This window comes from Scyliorhinus torazame, chromosome 10, assembly GCF_047496885.1.
Source record: "Scyliorhinus torazame isolate Kashiwa2021f chromosome 10, sScyTor2.1, whole genome shotgun sequence".
Classification (NCBI taxonomy): Eukaryota; Metazoa; Chordata; class Chondrichthyes; order Carcharhiniformes; family Scyliorhinidae; genus Scyliorhinus; species Scyliorhinus torazame.
Window position 1 is genome coordinate 257410465 of NC_092716.1, and position 23793 is coordinate 257434257.

Below are 23793 nucleotides of genomic sequence, written 5' to 3' on the forward strand. Positions count from 1 at the left end.
TGGGCTAAACAGCTGGCTTGTAATGCAGAACAAGGCAGCAGCGCGGGTTCAATTCCCGTTCCAGCCACCCCGAACAGGCGCCGGAATGTGCCGACTAGGGGCTTTTCACAGTAACTTCATTGAAGCCTTCTTGTGACAATAAACTATTATTATTTATAGGGCAGCACGGTATCATTGTGGATAGCACAATTGCTTCACAGCTCCAGGGTCCCAGGTTCAATTCCGGCTTGGGTCACAGTCTGTGCGGAGTCTGCACATCCTCCCCGTGTGTGCGTGGGTTTCCTCCGGGCGCTCCGGTTTCCTCCCACAGTCCAAAGATGTGCAGGTTAGGTGGATTGGCCATGATAAATTGCCCTGAGTGTCCAAAATTGCCCTTCGTGTTGGGTGGGGTTACTGGGTTATGGGGATAGGGTGGAGGTGTTGACCTTGGGTAGGGTGCTCTTTCCAAGAGCCGGTGCAGACTTGATGGGCCGAATGGCCTCCTTCTGCACTGTAAATTCTATGATAATCTATGATAATTCAAAAATCACGAGGAGTTTGAAAAAAGTAGAGGATAGGGAGAAACCATTCCTTATCAGTGGAAAGATCAAAAAGCTGAGGGCACAGATTTAAGGCCTTTTTAGGAAAAAAAGCAATGGAGACACAAACTTTTTCATGCAGCAAGTGGGTAAGATCTGAAATGGACTCCAGAGTGTATCGTGGAAGCAGGTTCAGTCATAGAATCATACAGCACAGAAAAGGCCCTTCAGCCCATCGCATCTGCGCCGGTCAATTGAGGTTTTCAGAAGGGGAATAGATGATCTGAAAAGGAAAGATTTGGAGGATTGGGAGAAAACGGTAGGGGAGTAGCACGCGATGAATTGCTCCATTAGAGGGACAGCAGACATGATGGTCAAATAGCTTCCGAGTGTGCTGTAACCATCCTATGATTCATTAAGAGGAATCGTGAAGCTGACAGATAGTCTCCAAAATTCAAATGGTTTGCTCATGACCTTTAGGGAAAGAAAGCCATCGTATGTCACGCTGTTCATCGCAATTCCTCACCAACATAATTAACCCGTAGTTACCTGCAAGCTAGTGAACAGCATCAAAGCTACTACCAACGGTTCAAAGAGTTACTTCTCAGGGAAACTTATTTAAGGGAAGTAGGGAAAAGCCAGGCAATTACAGGCCAGTGAGTCTAACATCAGTGGCAGGGAAATTATTTGAAAAAATTCTGAGTGACAAACTTAATCTCCACTTGGGGAGAGGCAAGGATTAATCAAGGATAGTCAGCATGGCTTTGTCAGGGGGAGACTATGTTGAACAAATTAGATTGAATTTTTCAAGGTGGTGACTGGGTATGTAGATAAGCAGAGTTGATGTAGTCTACATGGACTTCAGCAAGACTTTTGACAAGGTCCTGCAGGGAAGACTAATCAAGAGGTAAGAGCCCATGGGATCCTGGACCATTTGGTAAACTGGATCCTCCTTAGTGGCAGGAGACAGAGGGTGATGGCTAACGGTTGTTTCTGGGACGGGAAACCTGGGTCCAGTTGTGTATGGCAGGGATCGGATTAAGGTCCTTTGCTGTTTGTAATGATCTAGACAGGAATGTGGGAGGTATGATCAGTAAGTTCGCAGATGACATGAAAATTGGTGTGGCAAATAATGAGGAAGGAAAGCCCTAGATTTCAGCATGATATAGACCATCTGATCAAATGGACAGAGCGTGAGGTGATGTAATTTGGGAGGACTAACAAGGTAAGGGAATACACAAGGGATGGTAGGGTGCTAGGAAGTACAGAGAACCAGAGGGAACGTGGGGTCTATGTCCATAGATCCCTGAAGACAGGATAGGTAGATAAGGTGGTTAAGATGGTATTAGGAGGGCTGGCACGGTGGCGCAGTGGTTAGCAGTGCTGCCTCACTGTGCCGCGGACCCGGGTTCGATCCCAGTCCCGGATCACCGTCTGTGAGCTTGCACATTCTCCCCGTGTCTGCGTGGATCTCACCCTCACAGCCCAAAGATGTGCAGGGTAGGTGGATTGGCCACGCCAAACTGCCCCTTAATTGGAAAAAAATTAACCGAGTACTTTAAATTAAAAAATATATATATCCAAGATAGTATTAGGATACTTCCCTTTATAGCCGAAGCATAGGATACAAGAACATGGAGGTTATGATGGATCGGTATAAAACACTAAGTAGGCCACAGTGAGAGTAGTGTGCAGTCTTGGTCGACACACTACAGGAAGGGTGTGATTGCACTACAAAGGGTGCAGAGGAGATTCACCAGGATGTTGCCTGGGCTGGAGCGTTTCAGCTATGAAGAGGGGCTGGTTAGGCTGGAGTTGTTTTGCTTAGGGCAGAGAAGGTGAAGGGTGGGGCCTGATTGAGGTGTACAAAATGAGGGACAAAGATAAGCTAGATAGGAAGAAACCTTCCCTCTTAGCAGAGGGGTCAATAACTAGGGGGCATAAATTTAAGCTGAGGAGATTTTGATGGGATTTGAGAAAAATCTTTTTCACCCAGAGAGTGGTGGGAATCTGTGACTCACTGCTTGAAAGGGTGGTAGAGGTGGGAACCCTCAACAGTTGAAAAGTATTTAGAAGAGCACTTGAAACGCCACAGCTACAGAACAAGCTGGAAAATGTTTTAGAATAGATTGGTGTTTGATGGCTGGCGCAGACAGGATGGGCCGAAGGGCCTTTTTCTGTGCTGTAAAAACTCAATGTTGCTATGAAACTAGGAATGGGGAAGAAATGCTGACCTTCCCAGTGGTTCTCATATCCTGTGAATAATTTATATAAAACTAAAACATGTAGCATTAGATCTGCACTGAGCAGAAAGAACAAAAGCTGTACCGTGTACATTTGCATTCCTTCGTGTTATAAGGTCCCCTGCTGGAGTACAGTACCATAGTAGCTTTCTGATACCTGGTCAACGTTATCATTCTCCACGTAAGAAATGAACATCAGACGACATAACCAGAGTGATAGTCAGCTAGTCTTTGAAATATTTCAACATTAGCAGTGCCCAGTATAAATCACAAAGACAATTAAGACTCGATAGTCCACCTGATTTTGTGCATCTCCATATTCCAGATATTTCAACACTCAATTTCATAAGTGTTCTTTTGGCGGAGTTCAGCTAATTTGGCTACAAATTGTAATACCCGTTATCTGTGGATCTACATGTCTGACATTGCCCAATTTAATGTGATTATTTACTAAATACAGCCTAGGAAGAGGGCATTGAAAGGTTTCATAATAGAATATTAGATGTGTGGGCTACTTAAAATATTCAGACAAAGTCATGCAAGGTAGGCTTTAGACACTTACTTACCATTGCATTTATAGATTCAACGTTAGCACCAGCATCCAGTAGTGCGCTTAATGCAGCCACATTTCCCGATAGTACTGCCCAGTGCAACGGTGTGTTTCTGTGTACTTTATCAACAGCATTTACTGAAGCATGTAATTTTATAAGAAATCTGGTTGGCTCAGGCCTAGATGAAACAGATTATAACATTACACCTGCCGTACTGATCAGATACACTATTTGTGTATGAAGCCAAAATACAAATATACTAGACTTACCCTATTATTCTGCTTGCTGCCATCATTAATGCTGTTTGTCCATTCATATCAGGCGTGTCTATATCCTTGAAAACAGAAAACATCTCAGTTCTAGAGAGAAAAAAAAACTTCTATATCAATGAGCTAACAAGCTATGTTGGGCAGCACAGTAGCACAAGTGGATAGCACTGTGGCTTCACAGCACCAGGGTCCTAGGTTCGATTTGCCCCTGGGTCACCGTCTGTGCGGAGTCTGCACGTTCTCCCCGTGCCTGCGTGGGTTTCCTCCGGGTGCTCCGGTTTCCTCCCACAGTTGAAAGACATGCAGGTTAGGTGGACTGGCCATGATAAATTGCCCTTTGTGACCAAAAAGGGTTAGATGGGGTTATTGGGTTACGGGGATAGGGTGGAAGTGAAGGCTTAAGTGGGTCGGTGCAGACTTGATGGGCCGGCCTCCTTCTGCACTGTATGTTCTATGTAATCTATGTAAAACTGATTGGATTGGTCTCTGCGATAGAATTCAAAATAAGGGACGGAGCTCCCAGTGTCCGTGTGGGTCGCACCCCCACAACCCAATAAGATATGCAGGCTAGGTAGATTGGCCACGCTAAATTGCCCCTTAATTGGGCATACCAAAATTCATACAAATTAACTGCACTTCAATTTTAGATATCAACTTCTCCTCAGCGTTAGATTTAGCACGGGACGTGAGCGGCGCTGGTTAGGCCAGCGCATTTATTGCCCATCTCTAGTTGTCCTTCAGAAGGTGGTGGTGAGTTACCTTCTTGAACCGCTGCATTCCTTGAAGTGTAGGTATACCTGCTGAGCTGTTAGGGAGGGAGTTCCAGGATTTTGACCCAGCGACAGTGAAGGAACAGTGATATATTTCCAAGTCAGGGTGGTGACTTGGAGGGACACCTCCAACTGGTGGGGTTCCCAGGTATCTGCTGCTCTAGATGGTAGTGGTTTTGGGTTTGGAAGGTGCTGTCTTAGGAACCTTGGTCAGTTACTGCAGTGCATCTTGTAGATGGTACACACGGCTGCCACTGTTCATTGGTGGTGGAATGTTTGAATGTTTATGGGAGGGGGAGCAATCAAGCGGGCTGCTCTGTCCTGGGTGGTGTTGAGCTTCTTGAGTGCTGTTGGAGCTGCACTCATCCAGACAAGGGCAGAGTATTCCATTACACTCCTGACTTGTGCCTTGGCGCCGGAATGTGGCGACTAGGGGCTTTTCACAGTAACTTCATTGAAGCCTACTTGTGACAATAAGCGATTATTATTGTATTATATTATTATTGTATTATTTTATTATTGTAGATGGTGGACAGGCTTTGTGGGCTGGGGGGGGGGGCTGTCAGGAGGGGAGTTACTCACCATAGGATTCCTAGCCTCTCTGTTGCCCTGGTAGCCACAGTATTAATGTGGCTCGTCCAGTTTAGTTTCTGATCGATGGTAACCTCCCAGGATGTTGATTGTGGGGGATGCAGCGATGGTAATGCCACTGAATGTCAAGGGTAGTGGTTAGATCCTCTCTTGCAGGAAATGGTCATTACCTGGCACTTGTGTGGCGCGAATGTAACTTGCCAGTCCAAGCCTGGCTATTGTCCAGGTTTTACTGCATTAGGCATGGACTGGTTCGGTATCTGAGGAGTTGCAAATGGTGCTGAACATTGTGCAGCCATCTGCAAACATCCCCACTTCTGACTTATGATGGAAGGGAGGTCATTGATAAAGCAGCTCAAGATAGTTGGGCCTCGGACACTACCCTGAGGAACTCCTGTGATGATGTCCTGGGACTGAGATTATTGACCCCCAACCATCTTCCTTTGTGGCAGGCACGACTCCAACCAACGGAGAGTTTTCCCCCAATTCCCATTGACTCCAGTTTAGCGATGGCTCTTTGATGCCAGACTCGGTCAAATGCTGCCTTGATGTCAAGGACAGTCACTCTCACCTCACCTCCAGCATTCAGCTCTTTTGTCCATGTTTGAACCAAGGCTGTAATGAGGTCAGGAGCTGAGTGACCCTGACGGAACCCAAACTGAGCGTCCGTGAGCAGGTTATTGCCGAGTAAGTAAAAGCAAATTACTGCGGATGCTGGAATCTGAAACGAAAGAGAAAATGCTGGAAAATCTCAGCAAGTCTGGCAGCATCTGTAGGGTCAGAAAACAGCTAACATTTCGAGTCCGATGACTATTCGTCATCGGACTCGAAATGTTAGCTGTTTTCTCTCCCTACAGATGCTGCCAGACTTGCTGAGATTTTCCAGCATTTTCTCTTTCATTGCTGAGTAAGTGTCATTTAATAGCACTGTTGATGACTCCTTCCATCACTTTGCTGATGATGGAGGGTAGACTGATAGGGCAGTAATTGGCTGGGTTGGATTTGTCCTGTTTCTTGTGTACAGGAAACACCTGGGCAATTTTCCACATTGCCAGGTAGATGCCAGTGTTAAAACTGGACTGGAACAGCTTGGCTAGGCCTTGCTAAGCTTGCCTTTTATTATGACAATACAAGTATAGTCAAGTCCCGTTGCACCATGCAAAAAACAAACCAACATACCTGACCTTTTGCCACAAGGTATGCCACGATAGGCATATGTTGGAACTGAACTGCAAGGTGAAGACAGGTGAATCCTTCCCTATCGACCAGGGTGGGATCCGCGCCATGTTTCAAGAGTAACACAACCATAGACAAGTGGCCTTGTCTGGAATATATTAAAAAAAGATTCCTTTTATGGTTTTTAAAAATCTCATTAGTGTAACTTACAATGCCAGTTAGAATTGTTATCTCTTATGTTTTAACAATCAGCAAGAAACTGCAAAATATTTCATGCTTATTTGGCACAAATCAATTTGTCTAATTTATGAGTCGCTGATACATCTTTCATTTTCTTCTTTATTGGCATGGTTTGAATTTAAATGCATTGTTTAGCTTCAGCTTGATTGTAGCAGAGTGCAGCAGCTCCATTGCCAATTGTACAACATTTCCTATTTTTATGCCAATCCGGTCAACTCTTTACTCGCGCACTTCCACCTTCACGATTATGCGCTTTCTACTTCTTCAGAACCTATCTGGACCGTAACAGGTCAGGAACATCAACAGAATTCTTGTACGACAGAATTCAGTTCATGGAAATAAGAACATTACTCAAAGACAAAGGGACAGACAAATTCTCAATTTTTCACTAATTGGGGGGGGGGGGGGGGGGGGGGGGTGCGCGCGCACATGCGCGCATCAAACAGAATCCCAGTGCCGCAGAATCAATTACCATGGTTATTCAACCAAGGTGACACTGTCAAGACTCAAGTGCTGCACTTTTGCAACTTTCTATAGAGAACATGTAATGCCATCAAGCGGCTTTTGTAATAAAATATAACTGGTCACAGATATAGGTTGAGGGGCGGGTACTGCTTCTCGCAGAAGGTGGTGAATTTGTGGAACTCGCTGCCCCGTAGTGCGGTGGAGTCCAAATCATTAAATGGTTTCAAGAGGGAGATAGATATATTTCTGATTTTAAAAAACGGGTTAAAGGGATATGGGAACCAGGTAGGGTGTTTTCCATGCATCTGTGCAGGCTCATTGGACCAAAGGGCCTCTTCTGCTATGCATTATTCTGTGATTGTTACGAATATGAGGTTTATAAGATTGTTATGCTTTGGGATTGTATCTTTAAACTCAGGGCAAGGGGGGGGGGGGGGGGGGGGGGGGGGGGGGGCATTATGTGAACTGTTCGGACATCAGCCTGGGTAACGCTGTAAAAGATTAAAGGGAGGCTCAGTTTGTTTTGTTGGAAAGAAAGTGGAGACAATGACAGCAGTATCTGTGTTTATAGTGGTTAGATAGCTAGTCTCCAAAGTCACAGGAAGGGGTTGAAAATGGCAGCTTTGTGGACAGTTTTGCTTGAAATCGTCCATTTACTTTCACGATTTAAAAAAAATTGTTGATGTCTCAAAGGTAGCTAATCGGCATTTCTACATGGATACAAAGCCTGTGTGATTCATATTGCTAGGGACATGAGCTTTGAGGAGTAGGTTTCTAAGGTATCCCTGAAACTTGCAGACGCAGGCAGTCTGCCAGAATCTGGGAGAGAGAGCAGTTAGAAGCAAAAAAAGCTCTTTGATTTGCCATGCAGTAATGTAGTGGGAGCCATGCTTGGATTGAGAAGACCAAATTCATGAGGATTCATGTAGCTTATGAATGAGGGGAATTTCCAGGAAAAACCTGCACCATGGAAAATTGTTCTAGGTTTAAAACGTTACCAGGTTGGGAAGAGAACGGAATGGAAGTAAAATCTCGGGAGCTGAGAATCACTTTGGACTGGGTTCGGGGAAACTCAAATTACTACACAAGGGAGTGTCTCAATTGTGTTTAAAATGAAAGTTCTGTTCTACAGTTTAAAGTAGGAGTTGCCTTTAAAAATAGTGTTTCGTCAATAATACTTTTAGTCTGTTACAGTAAAAGTATTAAAACATTAAATCTTGATTCATCCTTTCAGCTATCAACGAGAAGCTCAAATTGGTGTAGAAGATTTGTTTAGACGGGCAGCATGGTTGGCGCAGTCTTGGAGGGCCGAAGGGCTGTTCCTGTGCTGTACTTTTCTTTGTTCTTAAGTTATCGGTCTCTACAGAGATCGTAACAGTAATGGCTCCTTGGTACTTATCTAATTCAGTATAAGAAATGTAATCCAGTCTTAACACGCAAGATATATATACTAACTAAGATCAAAGACAAAACAAAATAAATCAAGGACGTTACAAAAATGAATAGTTTGCTTAGTTCTCCTATAACATAGCTACTTATATGATTTTAAACTCATTTGTCAAATTTGAAGATGAATCGGAAGTTTAAGTACTAAAAAGTTGAAAAACTATTCTGACTAACAGTAGTTCAAAATTAAGAGATTTTCCCCAAACTTGATTTGTTGTACGCAATAGTTGGCTACAAATCCTATAAATTAGCGAGTTGGAGAACAGACGAGTAGAACATGATTTTTAAATAAAATATTTCTATTAAGTTTTTGTCATTTTAAACAAAAATACAAGCAGTAACCGTAAACTATAAACAATAAACTAATCCACCTCCCCATCTCAAAGCAACCCCCCCCCCCCCGCCCCAAGCACCCTCTCCCTTCCCCCGCAGCTAACAGTGACTAATTCCTTGAAATACAATAGAAATTGTATACCGTTCAATTGACCCCCTCACAGTATATTTGACCTTCAAAGAGCAAAAACACCTCAAGTTCCCTAGCCACACCGAGGCACTAGGTGGCGTCACCAATCTCCAACTCAACAGGACTCGCCTCCGAGCAATCAATGAGGCGAAGGCAAGAACATCTGCCCCAGCACCCATCTGCAGCTCTGGCACATCCAAGACCCCAAATCTAGCCGCTAAAGGACAGGGTTCCAGCTCAATGTTCAGGATTGCCGACATGGTGTGAAAAAAAGAGACCAAAAAACCCCACAGGACCAGAATATGTGCATGAGGTTAGCTGGCCCCCTCAAGCAGCCCTCGCATCTATCCTCAACCCCTGCAAAGAAACGACTCATTCTGGCTTATTGAGGTGCACCCTAAACACTGACTTGAGTTGGATCAGGCTCAACCTCGCACACAATGATGAAGCGTTCACCCATGGAAGAGCTTCACTCCACACCTCTTCCTCCAATATTGGCCCCAGCTCCTCCTCCATTTTGGCCTTCTCCCCTCTGCCGAGATCAAATCCTCCCCTAAACTCCGTCCATATATACCAGGCGTACGACTCTCTTCCAACCCCTCTCCAGCAAGGATCCTCGCCAGCCTCCGGGAATGATGGAAACATCCATCTAACAACATTTTGTATCTGGAAGTACCTAAAGAGTCCGAGACCAAGAGCCCAAATTTCTCTTTCAATTCTTCAGACTGGCAAACTGCCCCTCCAGAAATAGATTGCGCACTCTCTCCAGCCCCTTCCCAGCCCAAACGTAGCGTCCAACCTTGCTGGCTCAAACAGCTGGTCAACCTTGACACTGACCCCAGCTTGACATGTTGATGGGAGTTGCCTCCATATTTTTTAAGTGGAGACATCAACCGGCTATGACGAGTACTTTGCCGGAGGAAATGGGAGAGGCGCTGTCACCAGGGCCATCAAACTGGACCTTCTACACGACTCGGACTCCATATACACCAAGGTAGACACTGGGTCCCCATGTTAGCGGCCCAGTAATAAAATATCAAATTTGGCAGTGCAAGGCCCCCCCCCGACTGTCTGTCCCTTTGTAGAACACCCCTCTGAATACTCAGAGTTTTCCCCGCCCCGATACCGAAAGCTCATCCGGACAGGTAAAAAGGCAGTATCTCCAGACAGACCCCCTTCCCTGGAGTGTGGACCAAAAAATATTCGCTTGTCTCTAAATTTAACTTGTTTCCAGAGAAGGAGCCAAAGCTCTTCAGTTTACTCATTGTTTCCCGTAGCTGGCCCCGGATCCTTCCCATATAACAGAAGATCATCTGCATACAGGGACACATACCACCCCTAAGTATCCCGCTCCACTTGTTTGAGGCCCTGAAGTCAATGGCCAGTGACTCAATCGCTAAAGCGAAAAGAAGGGGAGAGACATAGGACACCCATGCCTCGTCCCCCTGTGCAACCAAAAAGACCCCAGATTCATGGGGTTGGTACAAACGCTGGCAGGAGACTCATGCAGAAATGCACCCACGACACAAACATAGGGCCAAACCCAAACCTGTCCAAAACAGCAAAGAAGTACCTCCACTCGGACCCTATCGAATGCTTTTTCTGCATCTTACACCAGTTATCTCAGGTTCCGGCCCAGCTGCTGGGGTGAGAACCTCATTCAGCAGTTGCTTCACATTGGACAACAATTTTCGGCCTTTACAAATCCCACCCGGTTCTCCCCAACTGCCTCCGGGAGACAGCGTTCCAGCCTCACTGCTAGAATCTTAGCCAATAGCTTTGTATCTACATAAGCAATGAAATGGGGCGGTGTGAACCTGCATTGTGGGATTCCGATACTTTTTCAGAAGGGTGATGGATGCTTGCCCAAGCGTCTCCGAGAGGGAATCCCGAGTCATCCCCATCAATAACGGGACCAGCTGGTCTGCAAACCTCTTATAAATTCTATCGGGAACCCATCCAGCCCCAGTGCCTTCCCCGTCTGCCTGTCTCAATGCTGTTTGAACCTCCTCTAGACCTAATAGCACTTCGAGCCCTTCCCGAATTCCTCCCTAACCTTGGGGAACTCCAGGACCTCTAAAAGCTCTGCCATTCCCAGCTCATTGTCTGGCGACTCCAACCTATACAGCCTCTCGTAAAAGGCTCTAAATGCCCCGTTCACCTCTCCGGATGAAAAAAAAACAGCCTATCCCCCGAATCCCTAAACCTGGATGATCTCTCGAGAAGCCACCTACTACCTCAATTGGTGAGCCAAGAGATGCCACCCCCCCACCTCAGCTAGTGCACCCCCACCTCTGGAGACAGGTCAAACTGCATTTGCAGCTTTTTCCTGCATACCAAGAGTTCCGGAGTTGGGTCATTCACATGCCTATGGTCCACTTCCCAAATCTCATCACCTAACTTCTGGCTCTCCTTCCTAATCTCCTCGCCCATGTGTGCCTTATCTGATATGATCTCCCTTCTAATCATCGCCTTAAGTGCCCCCACACCCCTACTTTCAAAGCCCGAGTAAAAAAACTGGCTCACTCAGGCCTTCCGAAGCCTTGTCTGGTCCTGTACCCACAAATGGGTCTCCTGTAAAAACACCATATCGGCCCCAAACTCTGGGAGACAATTCTCACCCTTTTCACAGGCTCCACACATTCCAGGTGAGATCTCTCATCCTCCCCTCCCCCCAACCTTTGAGTCAGCCCTAACCACCATAATGTATCATCCCTTCGTTGCAAATTCCTCCCAGGCCCACCTAAGATGGCCACCAGCCCCACCCAGAGGATGAGACAAAGAAAATCCCCTAGTCACTGTTAGCTCTCAGCCCCTCCCCCACCCAGTACCTTCTCCCTCCCCCCAATCCGAACTTGCAGACTACCTGCCGCCTCAGCTAACCCCTTCCTCCTACCAAACTAGGCTCATTGTGCCTCACCAAAACTGGCCAAATAAGTCGCAGCCCCTCCGCCCACTCTGCTCCCGTTCACTAGCTTACTCCTTATTAATAGTGAGGTAGCCCCCACCCAGACTCGCAATCTCGCCGATACACCACCCCAAATCGCACTCCTTTGTTTCAGAACACTGCCTTCACCTGTTCGAAGGCCTCATGCCTCTTTGCCAGCTCAGTTCCGATATCTTGATAGATTCAAACTGCGTGTCCGTTGCAGTCAATATTGTCGTTTTTCTTGTCCCACTCCAGGCCTTGATCCACTATGGAAGTTATGGAAGCGAATAATCACTGCCCGCGGTGGCTCATTCAGCCGTGTCTCCTGCTAGAGTGCGCAATGGGCGCTATCCAACTCTGGAGGGACGAACATGTCACTCCGCCCCTTACCAACGGAGAATACATCTCCGAGAAGTACTCGGTTGGCCTCTAGCCCTCCACTCCCTCCGGCAACCCCACACAACCGGAGAGTCAATTGCCTCGACACAATTTCCAACCTCAACTTTTACTTTTAGATTCTTGTTCCTCTCTGCCATAAGCAGTATCTCAGCTTCCAGCAAAGCGAGCTGCCCCTCATGTCGCGACAAGGCCTCCTCCTCACCCTTCAACGTCAGGCCTTGCTCCTTCACAGCCTTCCATGTCGTAGAATCATAGAATTTACAGTGCAGACGGAGGCCATTCAGCCCATCGAGTCTGCACCAATCCTTAGAAAGAGCACCCTACTTAAGCCCACATCTCCACCCTATCCCAGTCACCCCGCCTTTTTTTTTGGACACGAAGGGCAATTTAGCATTGCCAATCCACCTAACCTGCACATCTTTGGACTGTGGGAGGATACCGGAGCACCGGAGGAAACCCATGCAGACGCGGGGAGAACGTGCAGACTCCGCACAGACAGTGACCCAGCAGGGAATTGAACCCGGGATCCTGGATCTGAGAAGCAACAGTGCTAGCCACTGTGCTGCCGTGCCGCCCATGCTACACTCATCACAAGATGACATGTTCAACAGAAAACACTGCACACATCAACTTTCCCATCCTCCACATGAATATTTGGATCTTATGCAGCTGCTCTCGGATCGTGTCCAATGCCTCCTTGCTCCCGTGCCTCCTAATGCCGTCTCCTCAATTGTGGCTTTGAAACGAGTCCTTCAACTCCTTTCCTTGCCAATCAAATTGTCTGTCCATCTGCTTTCTGAACCTCTCTAGCTCCTGTGCCATCACCACAGCCAACATGTCTACCGTGATGGGTGCGGCCACCTCCACCATCTTCTCTCCCTCAGATTCCCTCGCCGCACTACCTGCCCGGAGTTTCGTTCCAGTGAGTTTTTTCAATGAAATTTACGACATAGCTCCGTCGACTAATCATTACCCAGTTCGGCCAACTGGGTTTCAACACAAAAGTCCCCCGGGAAACAGGCAAAAGGGATCGAAAAACAAGGACCCTGGCAGGAGCCACTTTTCGTGCAACTTGCTCTCACATGCCATCACCGGAGGTTCCGAGTGGAACATGATTGATGATGTTACAGATTATTACGAACCCAGGCCAGCCCCCAACAGAAACTAAGATACTGGGCAGAAATCCCAATATTTTATTTTAATCTTGTAAAACTATGAGGAAAAGATCCCCCACTCCAGGAGTGGTTGCACAAAGAAATAGAGATATGGTATATTAAAACAAATTTTATTAGTAATGCAGTATTAAAATATCTTTAACATCACACCAGAAATAGCTTACAATTACCCCCAAAATAATGATACTCAATACGCTGAATACAATACCCATAATTGCCATCTTCATTCCCAAACAAGAAAAATCATCTCGGCTCTCAATCCACTGTTTAAATGCCTGCTTTCCAGAGATGTCTGGACAATCTACTTTGAGAAAGATCTTTTGACATTGTTTTAAAGAAAAGATCAGACTCCTGTCAGACCCATGCAGAAAGTCTGCCAGTATTTCTTCAGAAGCTGTTTCAGCTGGTTTGTTCACCTTTCCAGCCACACTGCTCTGCTGTCTGCAGACGTATCTTTTAACTGGACTGCAGAGAGCAAACTACTCGACTTCTGCTCACAACTTCATCTAGAACTCCACTGACCTACTTTCTGCAAAATGTTGGATACCTTGGCTCCACCCAGTAGCATCATCTTGCCACGGTGAAATCTAATTAACTCCATAGGGTTAATGGCTCCTTATTCAAAACAAAATTGCATTAGCCCAAGCCTTTTACGATGGCTTAATTGTACCACTGGCTCCCAAAACTTGTGCTGTCTTTCAAACTAGGGTTTTTTATAAACATGACTGCAGCAATCACACACACTAACACAGGCTTTTAACCCTTACTGCACCAAATAACTGTAACACAATATAGCTGAAATTCCTACACTCATCACAAGATGGCATGTCCAACAGAAAACTCTGCGCACATCAACTTTCCCATCCTCCACAAGAATATTTGGATTTTAGGCCTAGAGCGCTACACCACAAAATATTTCTAAAACTTGTTAAAGAACTCAATATTTCGGCAACTCTACCTGGTCGCCCAATGGAGAGGTGTTGAATTTAAATCTCCACCCAGCTGGTCCACAATGGAGCCTTTTGAAACATAGTATCTGTGGATGGAGTTTGGTGAAGTTAATACAATGCAAATATAAATCACGCAAATTTGTATTGGGCTACTGTACAATTTAAATGTAAGAATGATAACATACTTTACGAAGAGAATGGGTGAGACTTACTTGACGAGCTCTATTCGGTTATTGATGGCTGCCCAGTGAAGCAATGAAACATTCTCTTTGTCAGGCCGTCTAACATCATAACCAGCTTCTATTAGCTCTTTACATCTTTCAATTATTCCGTATCTGGAAGTGCAAAACGGATTCTTTGTTAGAAAGGAAGGGGAAACAGAAGTGGACTGCACCTAAAGATCAGTTTCTTGCAAATAGAAGTTCATCCATAAATGTTGGCAATTATGAAATGGCACCTCCCAGCCCATTAGCTATTTTTGAAGTGTGGGCACTATTGGGAAACATACCAGCGGATTTGTGCACTGCAAGGTCCCACAACCACCAATGAGCTAACTGACCAGGCAATCCAGGTTTGTGATGTTGGCATTAACCAGATCACCAGAAGAGCACTTAAAAAAAAATTCATTCATGGAACATGGGTGACACGATCAAGGCAATTATTTATTGTCTAATCCCTCATTGCCTCGGAGGTGGTGACAAGCCGCTTTCTTGAACCGCTGCCTCGGAGGTGGTGACAAGCCACTTTCTTGAACCGCTGCATGCCTTGTGTTGGAGGTATGCCTCTGGTGCTGATCAGGAGGAAGTTCCAGAATTTCAATCCAGTCACAGTGAAGAAACAGCTGATATAGTTCCACATCAGAATGGCATGTGACATGAAATTGCAAGTGATGTTCCCATGCGTCTGCAGTCATGGTCCTTCTAGGTGGTAGAGGTCATGCATCGGGAAGCCGAAGAAACCTTGGTGGGATTTGCTATGCATCTTAAAGATAGTACATGCTGCAAACAACTCTCATATGGCTCCACTACCATACAAAGATATCCCAAGACACTGCACAAAAGTGCAATCATAAAATCAAACCAAAGGAGATATTAAATAGGGTGACTTAAAGCTTGCTGGAGAGCTAGGTTTTAGCAAGGTTCTTAGAGTGAGGAAGGTGGAGAGACAGCTGAGGGCACAGCTGCCAAAGGGGGCTGAAGAGCAAGGTAGCTATACAAAATGCCAAAGTGAGGGTAGCAGGGTACCAGCAGTCCTGTGGTACCAGTGAGAGTGCTAACTACTATTGGATGAGGATCAAAATTGTGCTGTTGATCTACTCTTATATTCATATTCAAGAAGGCAGAAGTGACTACTGCCGTAGTGTGTCCTGGATTAAAAAATGGGTACCAAAGGTGAAAGTCAAAAAGCTAACTTGTAAACTCCCACCTAGTTTCCTTCTCTCTACCACCTATAATTTAAGTGAATTTTCAGAATCACAGAAAAATCCAGCGCAGAAAAGGCCGTTCAGCCCATCCTGTCTGCACCGCCGCATGACAGGCAGCTGATCTGCCAATCCTAATCCCATTTGCCAGCACTCATAGCGCCGAATGTTGTGACATGTCAAGTGCTCATGCAGGTACTTTTTAAAGGATACATGGCAAATCGCCCCTTCCATCCTCCCAGGCAGTACATTTCAGACCGTCACCACCCTCTGGCTAAAAAAGTTTTTTCTTCAAATCCCCTCTGAACCTCCTGTCCTTCACCTTGAACTTGTCTGCAAGGGAGGCAACTGCAATGTGTTTCATGCATTTTTTGGCAGTGAAGAGACTGGGCACCCTGGGGTAGAATTAATGGTCATACATTCTGCAAACACAATTAACATGCTGTGTTTTGTGAAGAACATCTTTAGTGACCTACAGGAATTGACATCTTGTTTCTAGTGCACTAAATATAATTTAACGTGCACTACTTTAATATTGTTCTCTTTATCATGGGGGCTCAACACCCATAAGCCTGCTTTCCAAAAATAATTAAATTACAATATATGTAACCTGAAAGATTAACACGTGACTTTGTTACGATGCCTTCATATGGTGGTTTCCCACAAAAAGCTTACTGAAATTCACTGTCGATGTTAATGCATCAAATTATATTGAAGTGGCCTTGCTGTCATTCAGAGGGCAAGTGGGAATTAGCATTTTGAGCAGTGACTGCATCTCAGGTGTACAGCCATCCTCTGAAGTGCAGACTCCACAAGTGCCGAATCACAGAATTCCCCCATTTAATTTGATTCCACACCAAAAGAATTGGATCACAGAATGCCCCAACTTGTGGCACTGGTAACTGCATGCTTAGCTTTTAAGTCATCATAAGATACTTTTGTAGATTGCACCTATAAAGGGAATACCATAATAATGACTGCACCTACCTACCAATCAGTAACATGATGGTATAGCTTTGCTGCCATCCATGACCTTCGTTTTATCACAGGTTGCTACATTCAGAAGTGGGGAATTACAGAGAATACACTTTCACCACTCCATGAAGGTGCAGATGAGGTACCAAGTTGAATAATAGATCCTACCGCCACTGTTATTTCAAAAGTGCTCATTTTAGACAGTTTCAAAAGTTTATAAACAAAATAACTGTGGTAACTTGACCACAAAAAGATGGTCAAACACATTCTGAAAGTTCAATCTACTTTACTTATACAAATATTGAAATAACAGTACAGCATAGATTCAGAAACTGGCAGTAGCTATACACAGGCCCCTCGTGGTAATACTAAACACCTGCGCTACCGATGACATTACTCACATAAGCTCACACTTGCTGGACATGCGTATATATATATATATATATATATATATATATATATAAATATAATCAAAAAGGAAGATGCTTACTTTAACACTATAACAGTGGAAGAGTGATTGCTGCAGTGCAGCACGGTGGTGCAGTGGTTAGCACTGCTGCCTCACGGCGCTGAGGACCCAGGTTCGATCCCGGCCTCGGGTCACTGCCCGTGTGGAGTTCGCACATTCTCCCAGTGTCTCACCCCCACAACCCAAAAAGATGTGCAGATATAGGTGAATTGGCCATGCTACATTTTTTTTCAAAATGTATTTTATTGAAGTTTTTCAAACAGAGATTTTCCGTTTTTACAACTTAATAAAGGAATATACATTAAACGTTATTAAAATAATATATTAAACTAACAGATGGAAAAAGAAATAAACAAAAAGCAAATATCAACAACTAACTAAGAAAAAGCAAGAACACGGAATAATCCTCCCCCCCCGGGTTGCTGCTGCTGACTTTTTTGTTTTTCCATTATCGTTCCGCGAGATAGTCAAGGAACGGTTGCCACCGCCTGGTGAACCCCTGAGCCGATCCTCTTAACGCATATTTTATTCGTTCCAATCTTATGAACCCTGCCATGTCGTTTATCCAGGCCTCCACGCCCGGGGGCTTCGCTTCTTTCCACTTAAGTAGAATCCTTCGCCGGGCTACTAGGGACGCAAAGGCCAAGACGTCGGCCTCTTTCGCCTCCTGCACTCCCGGCTCTTCTGGAACCCCAAATATAGCCAACCCCCAGCTTGGTTTGACCCGGACCCCCACCACCTTTGAGATCACTCTTGCCACACCCTCCCAGAACTCATGCAGTGCCGGACACGACCAGAACATGTGAGTGTGGTTCGCTGAGCTTCCCGAGCACCTCCCACACCTGTCCTCCACCCCAAAAAACCTGCTCAGTCTTGCTCCCGTCATATGCGCTCTGTGTAGAACCTTAAATTGAATCAGGCTAAGCCTGGCACACGAGGACGAGGAATTTACCCTACTTAGGGCATCTGCCCACAGCCCCTCCTCAATCTCTTCCCCCAGCTCCTCTTCCCATTTTCCCTTCAGCTCCTCTACCATCGTCTCTCATCTCCCTGTATATTTCGGACACTTTACCTTCTCCAACCCATGCCCCCGAAATCACTCTATCCTGGACCCCTTGCGTCGGGAGCCGCGGAAATTCCCTCACCTGTTGCCTCGTAAATGCCCTCACTTGCATGTATCAGAAAGCATTCCCTGGTGGCAACTTATATTTTTCTTCCAATGCTCCCAAACTCGCAAACGTCCCGTCCACAAACAGGTCCTTCAGCTTCCTAATTCCTGCTCGCTGCCAACATTGAAATCCCCCATCTATCCTCCCCGGGACGAACCTGTGGTTATTCCTTATCGGGGACCACACCGAGGCACTCGTCACTCCCCTATGTCGTCTCCACTGCCCCCAGATCTTCAAGGTCGCCACCACCACTGGGTTTGTGGTGTACCTTTTCGGGGAGAACGGTAGTGGCACCGTCGCCAGCGCTTTTAGGCTCGTTCCCTTACAGGACGCCGTCTCCAACCTTTTCCACGCCGCACCTTCTTCTTCCCTCATCCACTTACAGACCATCGACACATTGGCAGCCCAATAGTAGTCACTCAGACTTGGCAGTGCCAATCCCCCTCTGTCCCTACTGCGCTGCAGGAACCCCCTCTTTACCCTCGGGGTCTTTCCCGCCCACACAAAGCTCATAATGCTCCTGTCTATTTTTTTGAAGGAGGTCTTTGTAATCAGGATGGGGAGGCACTGAAACACGAAAAGAAAGCTCGGGAGGACCACCATTTTAACCGCCTGTACTCTGCCCGCCAATGACAGGGGCACCATATCCCACCTCTTAAAGTCCTCCACCGTCTGCTCTACCAATCGCGTCAGGTTAAGTTTATGTAGGGTTCCCCAGTCCCTGGCCACCTGAATTCCCAGGTATCGAAAATTCCTTGCTACTCTCCTCAGCGGCAGAGCATCTATCCCCCTGCCCTGTTCCCCGGGGTGCATCACAAAAAGTTCGCTCTTTCCCATGTTTAATTTGTATCCCGAGAACTCTCCAAACTCCCTGAGTATCTGCATTACCTCTGGCATCCCCTCTACCGGGTCCGCCACATATAGCAGCAAATCGTCTGCATATAGTGACGCTCGATGTTCCTCTCCCCCTCTAAGCACCCCCCTCCACTTCTTAGAGTCCCTCAGCGCTATGGCCAATGGTTCAATTGCCAACGCGAACAGTAACGGGGACAGGGGGCACCCTTGTCTTGCACCCCTAGGTAATCGTAAGTATCCCGACCTTTGCCTGTTTGTAACGACGCTTGCCACCGGGGCCGCGTACAAGAGTCTAACCCATCTGATGAACCCCTCCCCGAACCCAAATCTCTTCAGCACCTCCCACAAACAGTCCCACTCCACCCTATCGAATGCCTTCTCTGCATCCATCGCCACCACTATCTCTGCCTCCCCCTCCGGTGGGGGCACCATCAGCACCCCCAGCAACCTTCGTACATTGGCATTCAATTGTCTCCCCTTAACAAACCCTGTCTGGTCGTCATGTACCACCCCTGGGACACAATCCTCTATCCTTGTCGCCATCACTTTGGCCAGCAGTTTGGCGTCTACGTTTAGGAGGGAGATGGGCCTGTATGACCCGCACTGCAGTGGGTCTTTGTCTCGTTTCAGGATTAGCGATATCGTCGCCTCCGACATTGTCGGGGGTAATGTCCCCCTTTCCTTAGCCTCATTAAAGGTTCTCGCCAAAAGCGGGGCCAACAGGTCCATATATTTCCTATAAAATTCCACCGGGAACCCATATGGTCCCGGGGCCTTCCCTGCTTGCATGCTCCCAATTCCTTTGATCACCTCATCCACCTCAATCTGCGCCCCCAGACCTGCCACCTCCTGCCCCATCACCCTCGGGAACTCTAGCTGGTCCAAAAAGTGACTCATTCCCTCTTTCCCCTCCGGGGGTTGGGACTTGTCCAGCCTCTCATAGAATGTCTTGAACACCTCGTTCCCCTGCTCTCTGCTCCATCTTTCCCGTTTCGTCCCTAACTCCACCAATCTCTCTCGCCGCCCCCCTCTTCCGAAGTTTTTGGGCCAGCAGCCAGCTCGCCTTTTCCCCATATTCATATTGTATCCCCTGTGCCTTCCTCCACTGTGTCTCTGCCTTTCCCGTGGTCAGCAGGTCAAACTCCGTTTGAAATCTTCGTCTTTCCCTGTATAGCCCTTCGTCTGGGGCCTCCGCATACTTCCTATCCACCCTCAAAATTTCCCCTACTAATCTCTCTCTTTCTTTACCCTCTGATTTCCCCTTGTGGGCTCTGATGGAAATCAGCTCTCCTCTAACCACCGCCTTCAGCGCTTCCCATACTACTCCCACCTGGACCTCCCCATCGTCATTTTTTAAAAAAATATATATATTTTATTCAAATTTTTCGGCCAAACAAAACCATACAAAGGTTTTCCTTTTTACAACAATAAAAATAACAGTGACCGTTTTTAACAAATAGATAAATACTATATAAACTAAATGGCAACTGCCATAGCAAAAATAATAACTCTCCCAAATAATAAAATCAAACAATCCAGTGTACATAACCAAGTACAAATATCTATGCAAAAACACCCCCGAGGGCCCACCTGAGCCCTCCCCCCCCCCCCCCCGGTTGCTGCTGCTGCCTTCCCATTTCCTTTATCGTTCTGCGAGTTAGTTAATGAACGGTTGCCACCGCCTGGTGAACCCCTGAGCCGAACTCCTTAGTACAAACTTTATCCGTTCTAGTTTTATAAACCCTGCCATGTCGTTTATCCAGGTCTCCACGACCGGGGGTTTGGCTTCCTTCCACATAAGCAATATCCTTCGTCGGGCTACTAGGGACGCAAAGGCCAAAACATCAGCCTCTCTCGCCTCCTGCACTCCCGGCTCTTCTGCAACCCCAAATATAGCCAACCCCCAGCTTGGCTCGACCCGGACCCCCACCACCTTCGAAAGCACATTCGCCACCCCCACCCACCCAGAACCCCTGCAGTGCCGGGCATGACCAAAACATGTGGGTGTGTTTTGCAGGGCTCCTCGAGCATCTCCCACACCTATCCTCTACCCCGAAAAATTTACTGAGCCTTGCTCCGGTCATATGCGCCCTGTGCAAAACCTTGAATTGTATCAGGCTAAGCCTGGCGCACGAGGACGAAGAGTTTACCCTACGAAGGGCATCTACCCACAGCCCCTCTTCAATCTCTTCCCCCAACTCTTCTTCCCATTTTCCTTTCAGCTCATCCACCATAATCTCCCCCTCGTATCTCATTTCCCTGTATATATCCGACACCCTACCATCCCCCACCCATGTCCCCGAGATCACTCTATCCTGAATCTCCTGTGTCGGGAGCTGCGGGAATTCCCTCACCTGTTGCCTCGCAAAAGCCCTCAGTTGCATGTACCGAAATGCATTCCCTTGGGGCAACCCATATTTTTCCGTCAGCGCTCCCAGACTCGCAAACGTCCTGTCTAAGAACAGATCCCTCAGTTGCACAATCCCAGTTCTCTGCCAAGCTCTAAATCCCACATCTATTCTCCCCGGGACAAACCTATGATTATTTCTTATCGGGGACCGCACCAAGGCTCCCGTCATTCCCCTATGCCGTCTCCACCGCCCCCAAATCTTCAGTGTTGCCTCCACCACTGGACTTGTGGTGTATTTCTTCGGGGAGAACGGCAACGGTGCCGTCGCCAGTGCTTGGAGGCTGGTTCCTTTGCAGGATGCCACCTCCAATCTCTTCCACGCCGCTCCCTCCCCTCCTCCCATCCACTTACACACCATTGAGATATTGGCAGCCCAATAGTACTCACTTAAGCTCGTTAGTGCCAGTCCCCCCCTATCCCTGCTACGCTGCAAAAACCCCCTCCTCACTCTCGGGGTCTTCCCAGCCCACACAAAACTCATGACACTTTTCTCGATTTTCTTGAAAAAAGCCTTCGTGACCATCACCGGGAGGCACTGAAACACAAAAAGGAATCTCGGGAGGACGACCATTTTGACCGCCTGCACCCTACCCACCAGTGGCAGGGGCACCATGTCCCATCTCTTAAAATCCTCCTCCATCTGTTCCACGAATCGTGTTAGATTAAGCCTATGTAGAGTTCCCCAACTCCTGGCTATCTGAATCCCTAAGTACCGGAAATCTCTTGCTACCTTCCTCAGCGGTAGATCATCTATTCCCCTGCTCTGCTCCCCCGAATGCACCACAAACAACTCACTCTTCCCCATATTCAATTTATACCCCGAGAATTCCCCAAACTCCCCGAATGCACCACAAACAACTCACTCTTCCCCATATTCAATTTATACCCCGAGAATTCCCCAAACTCCCTGAGTGTCCGCATTATCTCTGGCATCCCCTCCACCGGGTCCGCAACATACAGCAATAAGTCATCTGCATACAATGATACCCGGTGTTCTTCTCCCCTGAGTACTCCTCTCCACTTCCTGGAGCCCCTCAGTGCTATGGCCAGGAGCTCAATCGCCAATGCAAACAGTAAGGGAGACAGGGGACACCCCTGCCTCGTCCCTCTATAAAGACGGAAGTAGTCAGACCTCTGCCTGTTCGTGACCACACTTGCCACCGGGGCCCTATATAGCAGTTGCACCCATTCAATAAACCCTTCTCCAAAGCCAAATCTCCTCAACACTTCCCACAGATAATCCCACTCCACTCTGTCGAATGCTTTCTCGGCGTCCATCGCCACCACTATCTCCGCCTCCCCCTCTGGTGGGGGCATCATCATCACCCCTAGCAGCCTCCGTATGTTCGTGTTCCGCTGTCTCCCCTTAACGAACCCAGTTAAGGTTCCGGTCCCGGGGCCTTCCCCGCCTGCATGCTCCCAATCTCCTTTACCACCTCCTCCATCTCAATCTGTGCTCCCAGTCCCGCCCTCTCCTGCTCCTCCACCTTCGGAAATTCCAGCTGATCCAGGAAACACATCATTCCCTCCTTCCCTTCCGGGGCTGAGCCTTATATAACCTCTCATAGAATGTCTTGAACACCCCGTTTACTCTCTCCGCTCCCCGTTCCATCTCTCCCTCCTCGTCTCTCACCCCACCTATCTCCCTCGCCGCTCCCCTCTTCCTCAATTGGTGGGCCAGTAGCCGACTCGCCTTCTCTCCATACTCATACTGTACACCCTGTGCCCTCCTCCACTGTGCCTCCGCCTTACCCGTGGTCAGCAGGTCAAATTCCACATGCAACCTTTGTCTTTCCCTGTACAGTCCCTCCTCCGGTGCCTCTGCATATTGCCTGTTCACCCTCAGATGTTCTCTCAACAATCGCTCCCTTTCTTTACCCTCTTGCTTCCCTTTATGTGCCCTTATGGATATCAGTTCCCCTCTGACCACTGCCTTCAACGCCTCCCAGACCACTCCCACCTGAACCTCTCCGTTGTCATTAAGCTCCAAGTACCTTTCGATACACCCCCTCACCCTTAGACATACCTCCTCATCCGCCAATAAGCCCATATCCATTCTCCAGAGTGGGTGCTGTTCTTTTTCCTCTCCTACCTCCAGATCTACCCAATGCGGAGCATGGTCCGAAATGGCTATGGCCGTATACTCCGTCCCTGTCACCTTCGGAATCAGTGCCCTTCCCAAGACAAAAAAGTCTATCCGTGAATATACCTTGTGAACATGGGAGAAAAATGAGAACTCCTTACTCCTAGGCCTAATAAATCTCCAGGGGTCTACTCCTCCCATCTGCTCCATGAAGTCCTTGAGCACCC

General features: G+C 47.3%; 1 protein-coding gene across 1 annotated transcript in view; it reads right to left on the reverse strand.

The window, feature by feature from the left end:
* Window positions 1-23793, reverse strand: part of zdhhc13 (zDHHC palmitoyltransferase 13) — a 65989-nt gene that overhangs the window by 30128 nt on the left and 12068 nt on the right. Inside the window, exons 3-7 of the mRNA XM_072466718.1 lie at window positions 14398-14520; window positions 14194-14271; window positions 6122-6266; window positions 3582-3646; window positions 3328-3490 (exon numbers count right to left, since the gene is read on the reverse strand). Coding sequence (XP_072322819.1) covers window positions 3328-3490; window positions 3582-3646; window positions 6122-6266; window positions 14194-14271; window positions 14398-14520 — 574 coding nt within the window. The remainder of the gene's footprint in view (window positions 1-3327; window positions 3491-3581; window positions 3647-6121; window positions 6267-14193; window positions 14272-14397; window positions 14521-23793) is intronic.